Below are 15,127 nucleotides of genomic sequence, written 5' to 3'. Positions count from 1 at the left end.
CTGCTGTAGTGTGAGGTGTCCCTGCCCATGGCAGGGGGGTTGGAACTGGCTGAGCCTTGAGGTCCCTTCCAACCCTAACAGTTCTATGATTCCCTGCTGGTGCCCACAGCAGCTGCTGGCGCTCATTCGGGTGATGCTGGCTGGAACGGGGATGGGACAGGATAGGAGGAGGCTGGGGACGGGCGGGCACTCACCGACCAGGATGAGGACGCACACCAGCAGCGCGATGAGGGCTCCGGGGCTGAGCGTGGCCGACACGATGTAGGCAGTGCTGTTGCAGGACTGGATAGCTCCGTCGCTGTCGCAGCCGCAGACGCGGATGGTCAGGGTCCCCGTGCTGCTGAGGGCTGGGGGACCGCTGTCCACTACCAAAATGGGGAGCAGGTACACGTCCTGCTCCTGCCGGTTGAACCCCATTCTCTGCGTGTGCACCGCTGCGGTGTTGTCTGCAGGAAGGAAGCAAGCCCACGGCAAAGTCACTCTCCCCAGCACGGACAGCAGGGCTCACCGTGAGCTCCCCCACGCTCCTCAGCCATTGCTTGTGTGCCAGCTCCAGCCACCACCCAAAAAAGGGACAGGGCCTCCCTCCTCTCTGTTACCGAGAGCACAGAGCCAGCTCCTGGCTACCCTGCAGCCAAGCCCTCAGCAGAGTGCTGGGAGTTTTCCAGCTCCTCTCCAGGCCATGCCCCTTCACTGGGCATCTTGGTGCCAGCCCAGCACCGTGCCAGCCAGCCCACCCTGGGCATGGGAAACTTGGCAAAGGAGCAACAGCACACAGGTGTCTGAGCCCTGATGACCAACCATGCAGTAGAAGCAGTCAGAGAAAAACCTTCCAGAAGAGGTGGCACAGAGCAGGAGATCGGAATAAGAAATCAGTTGCTGACATGGAGACCAGAGCAGACAGGGTGGCATTGAATTCAGGGAGCATTGAACCTGCAAGAGCAGTTACTGCCTCTAAATCTGAGAGCTGTGAGTGAGGGGTCCTGCCTCAGACAGAGGGCCAAATACCCCCAGAATTCTTTCTAAGTGCTGAAGGAGCAGGCAGAGCTCCTTCCAAGCCTCCCAGCCGAGCTAGCCAGCTCCTCCCCATGTGCTCAAACCAAACCCTGCTGTTTCAGGGGCTCAGCCAGCCCACGCTGATCCCATTACAACCACCACTTCATGGGACTCTCCAGAGCCTTGCTGCCAGAGATGAACCCAGTCCTAACATTTTGCTTTTGATTGCTGTGATTTTCAGATCTTCTATCACACATGACATGCTCTTAATGAGACCTGCAGAGAGTTCAGTCATCTGCTCACTTAGCCCTTGAGCTCTGGAGTCAGTAGCTCCATGTGTCACTCCGTGTTATCCAGCACCCCTTCCAGGTTGCTGGGCCTGGATGCTTTCTGCCATCTTTTCCAACATAATGAGCATTTTCCAGGAGAACAGGATTCCAGGCTTTAATTGCCTTTGATCCTTCTGTGATCAATTTTCTCAGGCCAGAAAGACCCAAGCAAAAGGCGAGTTTGGAGGCAGACGACGGCGAACGCCTTTGGAATGCCATCAACTGGATCTGGGTGACATCAGCTTTTCCCTTTCTGCCCATGGTTACCACACAAGGTTTATTCCTTGTCTGATGAAGGAGGAACTGCTGGAGCACTCCCTTGGGCAGAGCAAAGGTCAGGCTCCCCTGCTGCCAGCCCTGCTAGGGCTGGGTGCTCTTGCCCTGCCCGATAGACTCTAGCAGGAGCCGGTCCCTGCCACGCTGAGGACTGTCACCTGCCCCAGGTGGCTTTCTGCTGCCTTGCAGGAGGTGAGGGAAGTAAGTGCAAAGTAAAAGACAGAAGGATTTAAGCAAGAGCCCTGTGAATCCATCTGTGCTGACATCCATCAGTGTCACTCCTTGGCTGCAAAAGCAATATTTATAAATCACGTTTCAAAACTGGCTACAAATTTGTACAGAGAAACAGATGGGCTGGTGGCAGCAGTTTGTCACCACTGATATTTATATGGAGGAGGAGAGACAAGAGCGAGGGGAGTGGAACACTTGAGAAGGATGCAAGGGGGAGGACAAAGTGGTGCAGCAAAGGGAACCCACAGGAGCAGGGCGTGAGGGTGAGAGCACGTGGGGTGGTCACCAGGCTGGAGAAGGCAGGCGGGAAGCCAGGGCAGGGAGCTGGCACCGCCACACACGTTAGAAATGAGGGGTGCCACCATCTGCAGAGGCAGCCTCCTCCCCTGGCTGTGCATCACTTGGCAACTGGGAGGGTCTGCAAACGCCCTCAGAACAGCCCTGCAGCAACAGATTTGTTTTCCTGGGAGCAGCAGGCGGGAGGTGATGCCAGCTTGTACTCATTTTATGCAGTGTTGCACCACATGCAAAGTTTGTGGGATCATTTAGCTTGAAGGACTACCCTGTGCAACAAGAGCCTTGTCCCACTCAAGGGAGCAGCAGCTTGAGAGGAGGCAGCGGCACACGAGTCTGTGTCCTGCACTGCCAGCTCTGTGCTGGCTGCTGGTGAGCCCCAGCTGCACCAATGGGAGAGTGGGACCCCTGCCTGTGCTGCTCATCACAGCCCAGCCATGGTGCACCCCCCAGCTCGGAGCAGGGAGTGCAGCCTCGGCCCCCTTGGAGCTCCTAGAGGGGTCCAGAAGGAGGGATGCTGGGGTGAAAACTCAGCAGGTTTCCTAAGGTCCTTCAGGGAAAGCGAAGGGAGTTAATCGCTGGGTGTGGGGCCAGATCTTGCAGAGGATTAAGGCTTGCTTACATGATAAGAAGCAAAGGCCTTGTGAGCAGTGGAGGGGGAGGGTCCCAGGTCAGGGCCAGTTGCACATTTTTTTAGGGCATGAAGCCACATCAGCCCTTCTGCAATTCTGAGCTGAAGCCTTTTTGCTACAAGTTGCATTCTGACTACCCCTAACAATGCTGAACCAAACCGAGCAAGCAGGACCTCACAGCAGCAGGAGGCTGCTCTGAGAAGCTCAGGACAAACTAAATCAGAACTTCTAACAGATGAAATTGCAAAACCAGAAAAAACATGGCTTAAAAAAGCCACAAACCAGGTCAGCACTTTGGTGTAGTCTGCTGGCTTCCATCTGGGCTGTCCCCCTTTGACAAGTAGGTGCACACACAGCTAGAGAAGGTCCCAGCAGCTGCCAAGAGTCCCTGCTCCACTTGCTGCTGCAACCAACACTTAAATTCACCCAAAGCACCAGGCAAAAATAGGAAGGATATAACTACCTCTCAGAATTGCTCTCTTCCACACAAACACAGCATGACCTCCTCCCCCCCCAAGTCTGCAAAGCCAAACGGCAGCCAGGGCTCAGCCAGCGCCTGCATGGCACCCCTCCGTCACAGCAGCTGGTGGGGATGGAGCCATCCAGAGCCCAGAGCCGCAGTGAACTCCAGAGCTTCCCAGAGGAACAGCCAGGCCCTGCCTAGCTGTGCTTGCAGAGGACAGGATGAGCCTCAGGGAATGCAGAGGAACCACTCTCCTAAGCCACCACTTAGCAGGGAATCCAGCTGCATTCCGGATAACCTGCAACGGCCAAGGGCTGCACAGGACTTCTGAGCTGCTCTGTTTGTCAGGACCGTGGGGCTGCCCACCCACACAGCAGCCCTAGGATGACCCAGTGCTCCAGGATTTACCTTACCTTGGGGAGGGATAAATCATAATGCTCAAAAGAGAAGCAAGTTCATCTCTAAATCCATGTCATCTCCTCGCCTGCAGGCAGGTTGGAGATTTCGCATCAAAAAAGAAACTGAGAGCCCTGAAAACATTGAACATTAAGCAGACAGCGTGAGAGGAGCTTTGGCTCTGTCTGCAGAAGAGAAGAAAGCTGGCAGAGCCTCCATGAGGAAACCCAATTGCTGTCTGACCAGCCCAACCATTTCAGGTTGGCAAGGAGCCTTGTGGAGGGCCCAATGTGTCCCAAGCTCCATCCAGCACAGGTGGACCACGAGCCCACAGCCCCATGGCTGCTCCAGCTGGAAGCTGCAGGACTGGGAAGGGCACAGCAGGACTTACCCTGAATATCCAGCAGAGAAAAGTGGTGGTTGTTGGTAGCTTCAGGGGCCAGTGTGAAGTAGAAACGGTGGCCACCCTGAGGCTCATCGCGGTCCACAACGCTTATTGTCTGGATCAGCTGGGAAGAAAGAGCAGAGGTGAGGATCAGTGCTGGCTCCACAGCCCCTCTCATGGGCCCCACTCACAGGGTCCAGCCCAGCAGAGCACCACCAGCTTCTGCCACAGTAAGGGATGAGCTCTTGTCCCCATAGGTGAGCTTAGCTGTAGGACACCAGCACAGTGGTTCCCAGTGTGACAGCTGCTGCAGGGGACGGACGTTCAGGCAGAAAGGGAAGGACAGGCAGGCTGACACTGGTCCAGAGTCCTGCTCGCAGTATGATGCCACTGCAGGCGTTGATGGGGAGCTGGGAGAGGGGCTGGGGGACTCCTGCTACCTGGCCTGGCTTGGCATCCTCACACACAGCAGCTTCATAGGGGGTGGCGAGCTCAGGAGGATTGTCGTTGACGTCCAGGATCCGGATACGGAGGGAGGCTCTCGACACCTGTGAGTGATTATCTGAAACAAAAAAAGCAGCAGAGCTTCAGCAGGAAATGCCATCTGCTGCTAGCAGGGAACAAACCCTCCTCATCTCTGCCTGTCCAGAGGCCATTGCTCATGCTGCCAGTGCAGAAGGCGGCACAGCAACGTACCTCTGCCCACCCACGCACAGACCGGCTCTGTGGGCTCACAGAGCATGGCTCAGCCTCGCCACGCCTGTGTTCCAGTACAGAAACCCAACCTGTGTTCCAAGGACTCCTGCAATGCTGCTGTTGGCATCACTTACTCCTGGGAAAGCTGAGCAGCCCTAGGCAAGTCCCTGTGGCAAGGGTCAGTCACCACTGATGAACATCTGTGCCGCAGCACCAAGAGGGGACCATCAGACTCAGATGTGCAAACACCACCCCCTGACATGGACCCTGACCCTGAAACCCCAGGGGACAGCAGCTGTGGCTGAGAGTGAGCAGAGGCCTGATGTGGAACAGCTGGGATTGGCCAAGAGAAGTGGTGATGAAGGCTGTCACACACAGCTCCATGGCTCCCAGGTGAGTGTGGCTGCACATCTGCTGTTGAGGTGTGGGGCTCCCACCCTGGACCCAGGCCATGCACACTGATTTTTGCATTACCATCAGCAGTTTGAACGTGAAGCTGGCACCATCTTCCAGCTGGCACAGGGGGCCTAGGGCAGCCCCTTCACCACTGTGCTCTGCAACCTGTGACTTGCATGGGCAGGGGGCCCCAGGGGCCACAGCTATTCCTCTCCCTTGGGCCAGGGCCAGGTCTGCACCCACTGTGCTGCTCTGGACTCTCTGTGCCAAGGGGGCAGGGACCACATTTACAGCTCCTGCCCTGCAGTGCTGCTCTACCCTATGCTGGCACCAGGAAGGCACCCTGAGCCGTCTCTGTAACGTTATAAATGACTCTGGAGGACCTCATGTTGTCTGAAGCACCTCACGTGCTTCCAGAAACCAGAGCTCCCTCATGCTCCATCTCCTTGGTTTTACCCAGAGGCTGCAGCTGTGACAGACCCCATGCTTCTGTCTCCTCACCCAGGCAGGAATTCTGCTGCCTGTTTGTCTCCAGAATTACTGCTGGCCCCTGCAGATCTGGTGGGGGAAGGACCCAGGGGAGAGGAGATTTAGTGCTGCTCCATAATTAGCCGGGAACCTAAGCCCCCCTCCCCAGAGCTGCCTTCACCCTGTTCTCGTGTTATCACTCCCTCCCACCCAGACTGGCTGCTCTGGTGATTAGATGGTTGGTTTTGTTGGGGAGGGAGGCAGAAGTCGTGACTAAAAGCCTGGAACCTGCATTATTTTAAAAGGCACAGTTGGGGCAGTGAAAGAAATGAGGCTGCTCCTGGGGAGAGAGGAAGGGGAAGCAGTGGGGTGGGAAGGGAGCCCAGGGCAGGTAGAGGAGTCTGTCTGCTGCCCACCAGGACCACAAATGAGCAGAAGGTTAGAGGGTTCACTCCTGCAAGGAGGACAACAGCACCTTATCACCTCCTCCTCAGTGGATAACCATCCCTGCTGCTCAGCTCTGAAACAAACTGGCATCGCCCTGGAGGCACTGCCAAGAGAAAGATGAGGAAGGACAGAAAGAGAAGGGAAGAAGAGCCTGGGAGGAGAAAGAGCCCAGGACCTAATCTCATCCTGACTGTGACCTGGAGGAGCAGTTCCTCTCCTGATGCCAGAGCTGGCTGCGAAGAGGAGCTCATCCCAGCGCTGCCACGCTCCACCCAGGATCTCTGGGCACGGAGTGTGCCACAGAGGCTCTGTGGGATCAGCTCAGGACACCTGGGTGAAAACATCAAAAATGCTTGGGTGCATTTGAAAAAAAAGTTCTCTCCAAAACATCTCTGAAATGCTTTCTGTCCCTGTGTGGCATCAGCTGGATTTATGGTGGTCGAAAGTGTGACTAAGATTGTTTTGATGATGAGAGCCTTGCTAATGCAGACTCCACCACCTCTGACCTTTGCTTCCTCTACGTGCTCAGAAATGCACCACCCCCCCCTTCCATCCCCACTTGAGCTCCAGCACACAGGGCTGGAGGAGGGCACAGAAAAAGCCCTTGCAGGGCTCTGCCGAGCACCACTCAGCTCCCTGCTGGGGCAGAGGGGGGTGCCCGTGGGCAGGCGGAGTGCAGCTGGAGAGGCAAAGTCATCTTCCATCGCGGCGCCTCTCCTCGGCATTCCAGCTCAGCTGACTGACATGCAAATTAGTTTAATTATTTCTTCTTCTAAAATAAATTATATTTTGCAGTGGCTGCAATATGTTGTGTCAGGCAAAATTACATTCAATATTTTTAAACTAATTGATGTCAGCCTGGAGAAAACCTGACTGACAGCGGCGAGGCAAGCAGGCTGCTCCCCCAAATGAAAATTAAACACGCCGTTTTCCCTGCATTTCCTTCAGGAGTTGGGATGCTATTAATCTGGAAAGGCTGAGGAAGGAGACGTGGCGCAGGCACAGAACAAGGAGGGAGAACGCTGGAAGCGCAGCGGCGCCGAACGGGAAGCCCCCGGGGCTGAGGGCTGCCGGCTGCCCCTGCCAGCGCGGCTGGAGCCTGCCGGGGGCGGGGTGGCCAGAGGTCTGCCCACCGCGGCCATGCTAGCGACAGGGCAGCTCAGGATGGGCAGCAAGGGTGGGCTGGATGCCCAGGGCTGAGCTGCTTCTCGGTGGGCAGTGTGATGACGGGGTGGGCAGTGTGGAGAGTGGCAGTGCCCTGCCTTTGGAGCAAGAGATAACCACGGTCCTGCTGCGTGGCAGCGCTGAGGCCAAGCCTCAGATGCTCTGTCTGAACCTTCAGCCACATCCTAAAGTATTTTTCTTTCTGAATTAAATTAACCATGCAAGCGATCTGACCAGGACAATACTCCTGTCTTACACCTTCAGATACAAAACACCAACAGCTCACCCACTCCCTGGGTTCCAGGCAGCTGAGCGCCTGTGTCCGACACCAAGCAGCTCTGGGCAGCTGCTCTGAGCACTGCATGCTTTGCAGCCGGAGCTGACAGTGATGGGAAGGGATTGCCAAGCTGCTTGGCCACCCCTGCCACAGCAGAAAAGGAGGAGATCCATGGTACTGCTGCTCTGTAATCCAGCCCTTCCCCTGCCACACTCTCTCACTAGCTCACAATGAGGCACTTCACACCTTTCCATCCAAACCTCTGCTGCCAGGCTCCAAATCCAGCCCCTGCAGAAGCAGACACACCACTGGCACTCCTGCCTGCACCCAAACCACGTGCAGGACAGGAAGGTGCCTGGCTGGGCCTGAAGCACAGTTTGAGGAAAGCCCAGAGGCTCACTGCTGGTGGTGGCAGCAGCACCTGGGGAATCTCAGCTCCTGGTGCACTCGCCCCTACTCGCTTCTGCACCAAGGCTCAATTGGTTATAATGCTGAATTCAACATGTTCACGTTGGTAGGGAAGCCAGCAGAGGCAGGGGAGGAATTTATTCCTCACTCTCTCAGCAAATGGGATCGAACAAGATGCCAGAGAGCAGGATGGGGCACCCTGTCCTGCAGCGCCTGTGCCACGGCTGTGAAGCACAGGCTGCTGGCAAGCTGTTAGCGGAGCTGCCTGGCTGCACTGATGGCAGGGATGGAGCAGGGCCGTGCCAGGGGTACAGCTCGTTGGACACAGAGCCTGGGAGCTGGAGCTGTGGCTCCCAGCTGGGGGGGAAGCTAAGCGGAAGCAGCGGTTAAGCCAAGGGACATATAAATGGCTCTCACCTCTCCTGAGTCCTGCCCAAACTCAGCAGCATGAGACTCATTAAATCGCATCCAAACACAATGCTCTGATTACAGCCAGCCTCCAGCAGGAAGATTTATCATCTCAATTACCAGCAGTGGACACAGCAGTCAAGGCCTCATCAGTTAACATGAGCAAAGAGGGAAACAGGAAGAGAATCGCTAATATTAGCCCAGGGAAGGTAAACAGCTTGTGAGGGAGATGAAGATTTATCTCTGGGAATGCTTGGCCTGCTACCAGGGCAGACCTGCTGAACAGCCCCCAAGCTCCCCACTGCCCTCCATGCTGCGAGCCCAAACTCTGCTGATTGCCAGCTGGCCGAGCTGGCTCCTCCTGGGCACTGCCTGTTCTTGGGGGGCCTGCCCCTTGCTCCCCCTGGCAGCAGCCGACAGCCCAGCTGGCCCCAGGGGCAGCCAGGCACTGCTGCAGCTTCCCTCACCACTCCTCAGCCCTGCCTGCACCCCTTGGCTCTCTACAGGAGGGGTGCATGCCCTCAGGCACAACCTCTGCCACAGCAGCAGAGGGTCTGAGGGGGCTCCCAAAGGTCAGAGGGGGTCAGCTCTTGTACTCAGCTGCTCAAGCCTAACAGACAGGCTGCCTGCAGGAACAGTGCTGGCAGAGGCAAACTGCCCTTCAGCTGCTGCTGGGTAGACCCTTCCTGGGCAGTCCTGCCAGCAGGCAGTGCCAACAGTTTGAGGAGGTTGCTGGAAACGAGACCTTGGTCCAATGTGCTTCAGGCCACCTGCCCAGGTGCTGTGGGAAGTGAAAGGGCACAGCTGCCTACCAGCTCTGAGGAGGAGCTGGGGTAGCAGGCATGAGCCTGGGCAGTGAGAATGCCTTGCAAGTTTGATCTGTTCCCTCTGCAAAGTTTAACTCTGGCTGCTGAAAGGGAAAGAATATTTCACCACTTGCCTCTGTCTGGCTGTGCAGCAGCCTGCAGCAGCCAGCTGCAACCTGCATGCCTGCAGCGAGCACCACAGGGCACTGCCAGCTGCCCCTGGCCCCAGACACCTGTGTGCCACCCCACAGCCCAGGCTCCTGCTGCCACAGCTGGTGCCAGGCTGCCAGCTGCTGCAGGGCCCCATGCCAAAAGCCCTCTGTCCCTGGGAAGGCTCTAGCTTTACAAGTGCCCTTCCCACCAGAGGATTCGGACACAGATTGCTCTTTAACTTCAGTATCAGTCATTAATATTTCATGATTACAAAACGCTGAGGATAATGTGGCTGGGAGGGACGTCTGGGCAGTTAAAATGGATGAGTCAGAGCTCGGTGATGGGAGGAGGCAGAGCACTGAAGGCTCCTGGGCTGCTGAAGCGATGCAGGCTGACAGGCTCCCTGCTGGAGGGGAGCTGCAGCATTTACTGACTTGCTCCGAGATCCCTGCTGCTGCGTGCAGCTGCTGTCCTTCTGATTATTGTCACCTCCACTTCCTTCTGGATGCTGGCTTGTGCTGCCATGCCCTGATCCCCCCCTCCCCTGGCTCTGAGCTTTCCTCTAGACCCCCGAGGTATCCTGCAACTTTGCAATGAGCTACCCCCTCTCTGGTGTGGCTGGCAGTGCTGGCATGCCTGGGCACCACTGCCTGATGCCAGGCAGGGCTGAAAACAGCACCCCAGCCAGAGGGTGCAGGGGTCACCAGAGCAGGCAGGCACAGAGCACCGGTGCAGAGGGATCTTGGGACATGCTGCAGAGCCAGAGACATCCCCATGGGCAGTGCAGCCTGGCCAGGGCCACTGCTCCTCCTTCTCCTAGGGCCCTGGCAGCCCAGCCCCACTGGAGCAGACAGCTGCCACTGCAGCAGGAGCCAATCTCTGGCCCCAAAGCCAGGCCCTGACCCAAGTCCTAGAATGTGAACAGCATCTTCCTGCTCAAAAATGAGCGAGGAAATGAGATCCTAAACAGCATCTTCCTGCTCAAGAATGAGCAAGGAAATGAGAACCAGGACTCCTGAGGGGTGTCTGGGAGCAAAACCTGGGGAGGGGTCCTGTCCACAGGCCTTGGTACACATCTGCAGGTGTCAGAAAGTGCTCTGAACCAAAGCAGTTTCAGTACCAGCTGCCATGGGGTGGCCAAGCACAGCAGGTCCCAGGTAGCCCTGGTGACTTTTGCATCCAAAATTGTGAGGAATACAGCAGTGCCTTTCTGCTTCCCTGCAGGGTGCCTGGGACTGAAGCCCCTTTTACAGCTTCAGGCTCAGAAAAAGGAGGAAGACAGAGCATTCCCTGGGGCCCATGGGGCCAGATCCACTGCTATGCAGGGGGAGCTGCAGAGCCCCTGAGCAAAGGCACCGAACAAACACGAAGGAGGGCAGCAGGATGTGCCCAGGGCAGCTTCCTACCCGCGGCAGAACACCTGGAGAGAAGCAAAGCCTCCTCTTGGCTGCTGCTGTTTTCATTCCTCAAGAGGAGTTTATTCAGAGATCCTTTGAGCAGCAGGACCCAGGTTTGCTCTTTTCTTTCATCAGTAAAGAAGAAAAGATAAACAGAACTTCTGCTGGAAGCGTCCACACCAGGCTGCGTCGCCTGCGCTGTGCCAAGGGAGGATAAACCAACAGAACCTGCAGAGCCACTGAAGCTGTTTACCCTCCCCGGGCTCTCCCAGCTGGGCGGGAGCAGATGTGGCAGCCGCTGTAAATACAGCTAAAGAACAGCACAGCCGGGAGGGAAGGAAGGGACCATCTGCAGGGCTCTCCTGCGAGGGTCAGAAAAGAGCTCACTTCAGAAGGGGACAAAAGAACTTCACCTCCCCCTCTGCCTGAGGCTGCTCCTGAAGGGCTGCAGGGGGAGGTGAGGCACCGCAGCCGAAGCTCAAGCAGCCTGACGCTGCTAGCACCAGTGCTCCCCATCCCCAGCACAGGGACACTCTGCCCCCACGGGCTCTTCCCCCTGCTGCAGTGCTGGGACCCCTCCTCTGCGCCTTGCCGTGCTTTGCCATGCCTACAGCCACACCAGAGGCAGGGAGATCAAGGAGGAAGGGCATGGGAGGCATCCCAAGGCACAAATCCAGAGTGCACATCCCAGCCACCACAAGTCACCAGCAGAAGTGAGTGCTGGCAGCCAGCTGTGCCACAGGGCTCCAGCTGATGGGGCAACTGCCCCCAGCAGATGGCTGCAGCTGATTTGAGCACAGACCCCCCCCCCACCCCCCAGAGCCACTCAGGAGGTGCCAATATGGTGCCAGCTGTGCCAGGCTGCCTGGCAGAGCTGGTGGGTAGATAACAAATTTGATTAGTGTTCATCAAACACACTTGGACCACACTCCTTTGGCAGTGCTGGAGTCAGGAAGGGTATTTTTAGGTTGCCTGGGGAGATGCCAGACTTGGTGCTGCTGCAGTTTTATCCTTCCCTTCAGCATTCATTAACATTTGATTTTGGCCTTCTCTGTGGTGAACATACCCAGAGTTCCCTCTTTGCCCTCTGTGTCCCAGCCCAGCCCAGCCCAGCCTGCCTGCTCCACACAGCATCCCACCTGGGGTAGTTTTAGGTTATAGCTTTAAATGTGGGTGTTTTTTTTTCCCCCCCACAGATCTTGAACAGAAAGTAGTAAAATGTAAACCAATCACTCTTGGGTGTAAAAAGGAAAATAAAGGTGATTCTAAAGAATCCCACTGGAAGAGATAAAGGAGTCAAGCTGGTTGTACCTAAACAATCTTCACTTCTCTTCTCACTTCTTTGCTCTGGGAGGGACACTAACTGACTTCTGCTTGACCTTGGCTGCATTGTTTTGGTATTAAGTTCTTCTCTCTTCTCTCTGTTCTACAGGGAGGTAAGGGCAGGGGGCAGAGAGGCAGAATCTAGTAGCTTTGACCAGGATGGGGTCCTTGTGCTGTTTATTAACTGTAAATGCCTGTAAATGTTGTACATCCTGGATATTTTGTACACACTCACTGCACTCCGTTGTAGATTGGAGTTCTGCTTCTAAATACAGCTTGCATTTGCTTCCAGCTGGGCTGGGCTGGCAAAATTAATACTGGGGGGGCAGGGGGAGGGGTGGAATTTTCAACCCACCACACCACCTCACCTGCTTCCATGGCCAGGACAGTGATGTTGTGCCACCCTGCAGTCTCCCTGTCCAGGACCTTTCCTGTCACGATGGCACCTGTGTTGGCGTCGATGTCAAAGATCCTCTCTGCGTCGGTGCTGCGGTCGATGGCGTACCTGAGAGCAGGCAAAAGGGAAAGCTGTCAGCTGCCTGTGCCAAGCCCAAGCTGGCCCTCAGCCCCAGGAACAGAGGGAACTGTCCCTGTGTCACCATTCTTCTTCCTCTGCTGCAGCACAGGACACAAAGACCCAACCTCTGCCAGGTACGAGAGCAGAGCTCAAGGAAAATGGAAGTGTGGCTTTCAGTGCAAAAAGCAGAACAGCACTCAGGCAAGGGGAAAAGCCTGCTCTGATGGGAACCTGATGCTCAAGATAGACAGGGGGATACAGAAATCACGGGGTGTAACTCCAATAGTGACTCTGGGAAGCTTCTGAGCTCTAGGTTGAGGAGAGTCACCACCCCAGGGCAATGCAGTGCATTCCTGCTCAAGGAGCTCACCTCACTAACCACCCTCCCTCCTGATGCTGCCATGGAACCCACCCAAGAGAGACCTGGAAGGCTGTGTACCAGACCTGCAGACAACCTGAACTACAGCAAGGTCTCCTCTGAATCCAGAATGACCCTGGGCAACTGCAGCAAGGGCCCTGGAAGCAGAGAGGTGTGGAGTGGCCAGGATCCTCACAATCAGCACAGCACAGCATTCCCAGCAGCCCTGAGATCTGCCCTGGCTTTGGCTTCCCAGTTTCACAGGAGAAAGCTCAACAGCTCCTGCAGCTCTGACTGGCTCCAGCTGCTCAGCAGAGACCCTTCACACAAAGCTTTCATTCTTCTCCATCAGCACTGCTCCAAACACTCCCTCCCTGGATGCCACATCCACAAGTCCACCCACTCCCTGTGCCAGCTCTGGAGGCCACGACTCCCACCTCTTCCTAAAAGAGGAGGCAGACCCTCAGGCTCAGCCCCATGCCTCAGCCATGCCACCAGGAGCCCACACAGCCAGCCCCAGGGGCATGTCCTGCATTTCCAGCCGTTGCCCATGTCACACAGGGAACAAAGCAATCTAACACCAAATCAAGCCATAATTAGATGTGTGCTCCGTGGGGATGGGACTGGAAGGGAAGCCCAGGCCAGCTGAAGCAATAGGTTAGGAATCCTGGAGGTCTCCAAATCACAAACAATCCAGCATGATGTTATTGCTACAGCAGCTTTCACACGCAGCACATCCCCAAGTGAGCCACAGAATTAAATATTACAAGGCAGCAAAGAGTACAAAGGATAAATTACCAAAAGGATGGCTGTGAATAAATTAAAAGCCCTCAGTCACATGTCCAGCAACAGAAGGAAGACAAATGTAGGGACAAAGCAAGCTGGAGAGCTGAGGAGACAGGACAGAAAGGGTAATTGGCCATTGGAATGTGCTGCCCAGGGAGGTGGTGGAGTCACCAGTCCCTGGAGGTGTTCAAGAAAGGACAGGATGTGGCACTTGGAGCCATGGTTTGGTTGTCAGGAGGTGTTGGGTATTAGGTAATAGGCTGGATTTGATGATCTCTGAGGTCTTTTCCAACCTGGTTGATTCTGTTACAGTGCTGAGAGGCCACATCAGACAGAAGCAGAGCAGCACAGGCTGCTGGCTGGGAGCACATTCAGGATGGTGGAGTGGCTCCACACATTGCAGAGCTCCTTCCCTGACTGCTCCTGTCTCACCTGGCACAGACCAGCTGTGGTGTGCAGGTCCACCACCCACAAGGCTCACAGCTGGGGAACAGCAGCTTGCCTTCTGCATGCAAGGACTCTACAGAGGCATAGATGGCCTCCTGCCTTTGTGTCCTATGCTCTGAAGGGAACCAGCTGCAAATGAGAGTCCTCCCTGAGGGTACCTCTCCTCACAGCTGGGCAGCTCTGGCTCTAGTGAAGGCACAAACAAAGGCACTTCTGTGCTGTTTAAAGCTTTAAACAGTAGCAGGTTATGCTCTCTAGCTCTCTCCCTTTCAGACAGACAGGGGGGTGAGAGATAAAACACAACAGCATGCACTTGGAATGAAGGCACAATGTTCCAAACCCCTCTACACTGCACCTGCACAGTGCAGCATGTTCTGCACCTGCAGGGCTGGCTTCCTGCCCCCTCCCTGCATCTACAGGTGATGGGCATCTGCCACACAAAGCCAGGTACAAGCCTAGGCACCTCTCAACCAACTGCCAGGGACTTCCAGCCATCCTGGCATTTTCTGCCCAACTCCCAGCTGGAAACAGCCTCTCCAGGCACACAGCCAGCTCCAGGAGGGACAATGACACTCTCTTGGCACACGCTGCAGCCTCTCATCCACTCTGTGCTCACTCACTGCAAAGGGAAGGCAGAGGTCTGGCTGTGCTGACTTGGACACATCAGTCCAAGGTAATGCTAGAAGGAAGAACAGAAACTGGGCTAAGATCTTTCTTCAGGAGCATAATTGCTGCATTTGCATAACTGATTCCACTGTCCTGCCACACCACCTGGCCTTCAACACATCCTGTTCTTCCCTTCCACTTTTTGTCAGGGCTGGAGTTCAGGATGGTGCTTTGCTCTCCACAAGCCTTCCCTGCTTCTCAGGTAAGAACATCCCTGGTTTGCTCACACTTGTGTCACTGCTGCATAAACAGAGATGTCTGCAAGAAGGAGCTGTGCAGAAAGCCCAGTTAGAGATGGGAGACATCCCTGAGCCTGGAAACATCTGACACTGGCTGCCTGCACGGCCAGAGGGCAGGAGGCTGGAGGGGCAGTGCTCTGTGTCATGCTACTGGCAACCTTTTGTGCTT

At 55.8% G+C, this 15,127-nt stretch overlaps 1 protein-coding gene across 1 annotated transcript in view; it reads right to left on the bottom strand.

The window, feature by feature from the left end:
• Positions 1-15,127, bottom strand: part of CDH22 (cadherin 22) — a 75,027-nt gene that overhangs the window by 3,221 nt on the left and 56,679 nt on the right. The window contains exons 8-11 of the mRNA XM_054173347.1: positions 12,314-12,450; positions 4,443-4,564; positions 4,009-4,126; positions 195-446 (exon numbers count right to left, since the gene is read on the bottom strand). Coding sequence (XP_054029322.1) covers positions 195-446; positions 4,009-4,126; positions 4,443-4,564; positions 12,314-12,450 — 629 coding nt within the window. The remainder of the gene's footprint in view (positions 1-194; positions 447-4,008; positions 4,127-4,442; positions 4,565-12,313; positions 12,451-15,127) is intronic.

This window comes from Dryobates pubescens, chromosome 26 (genome assembly GCF_014839835.1).
Source record: "Dryobates pubescens isolate bDryPub1 chromosome 26, bDryPub1.pri, whole genome shotgun sequence".
Classification (NCBI taxonomy): Eukaryota; Metazoa; Chordata; class Aves; order Piciformes; family Picidae; genus Dryobates; species Dryobates pubescens.
The sequence above is the reverse complement of the archived record's forward strand: the minus strand, read 5'-3'. Positions and strand labels throughout refer to the sequence as shown.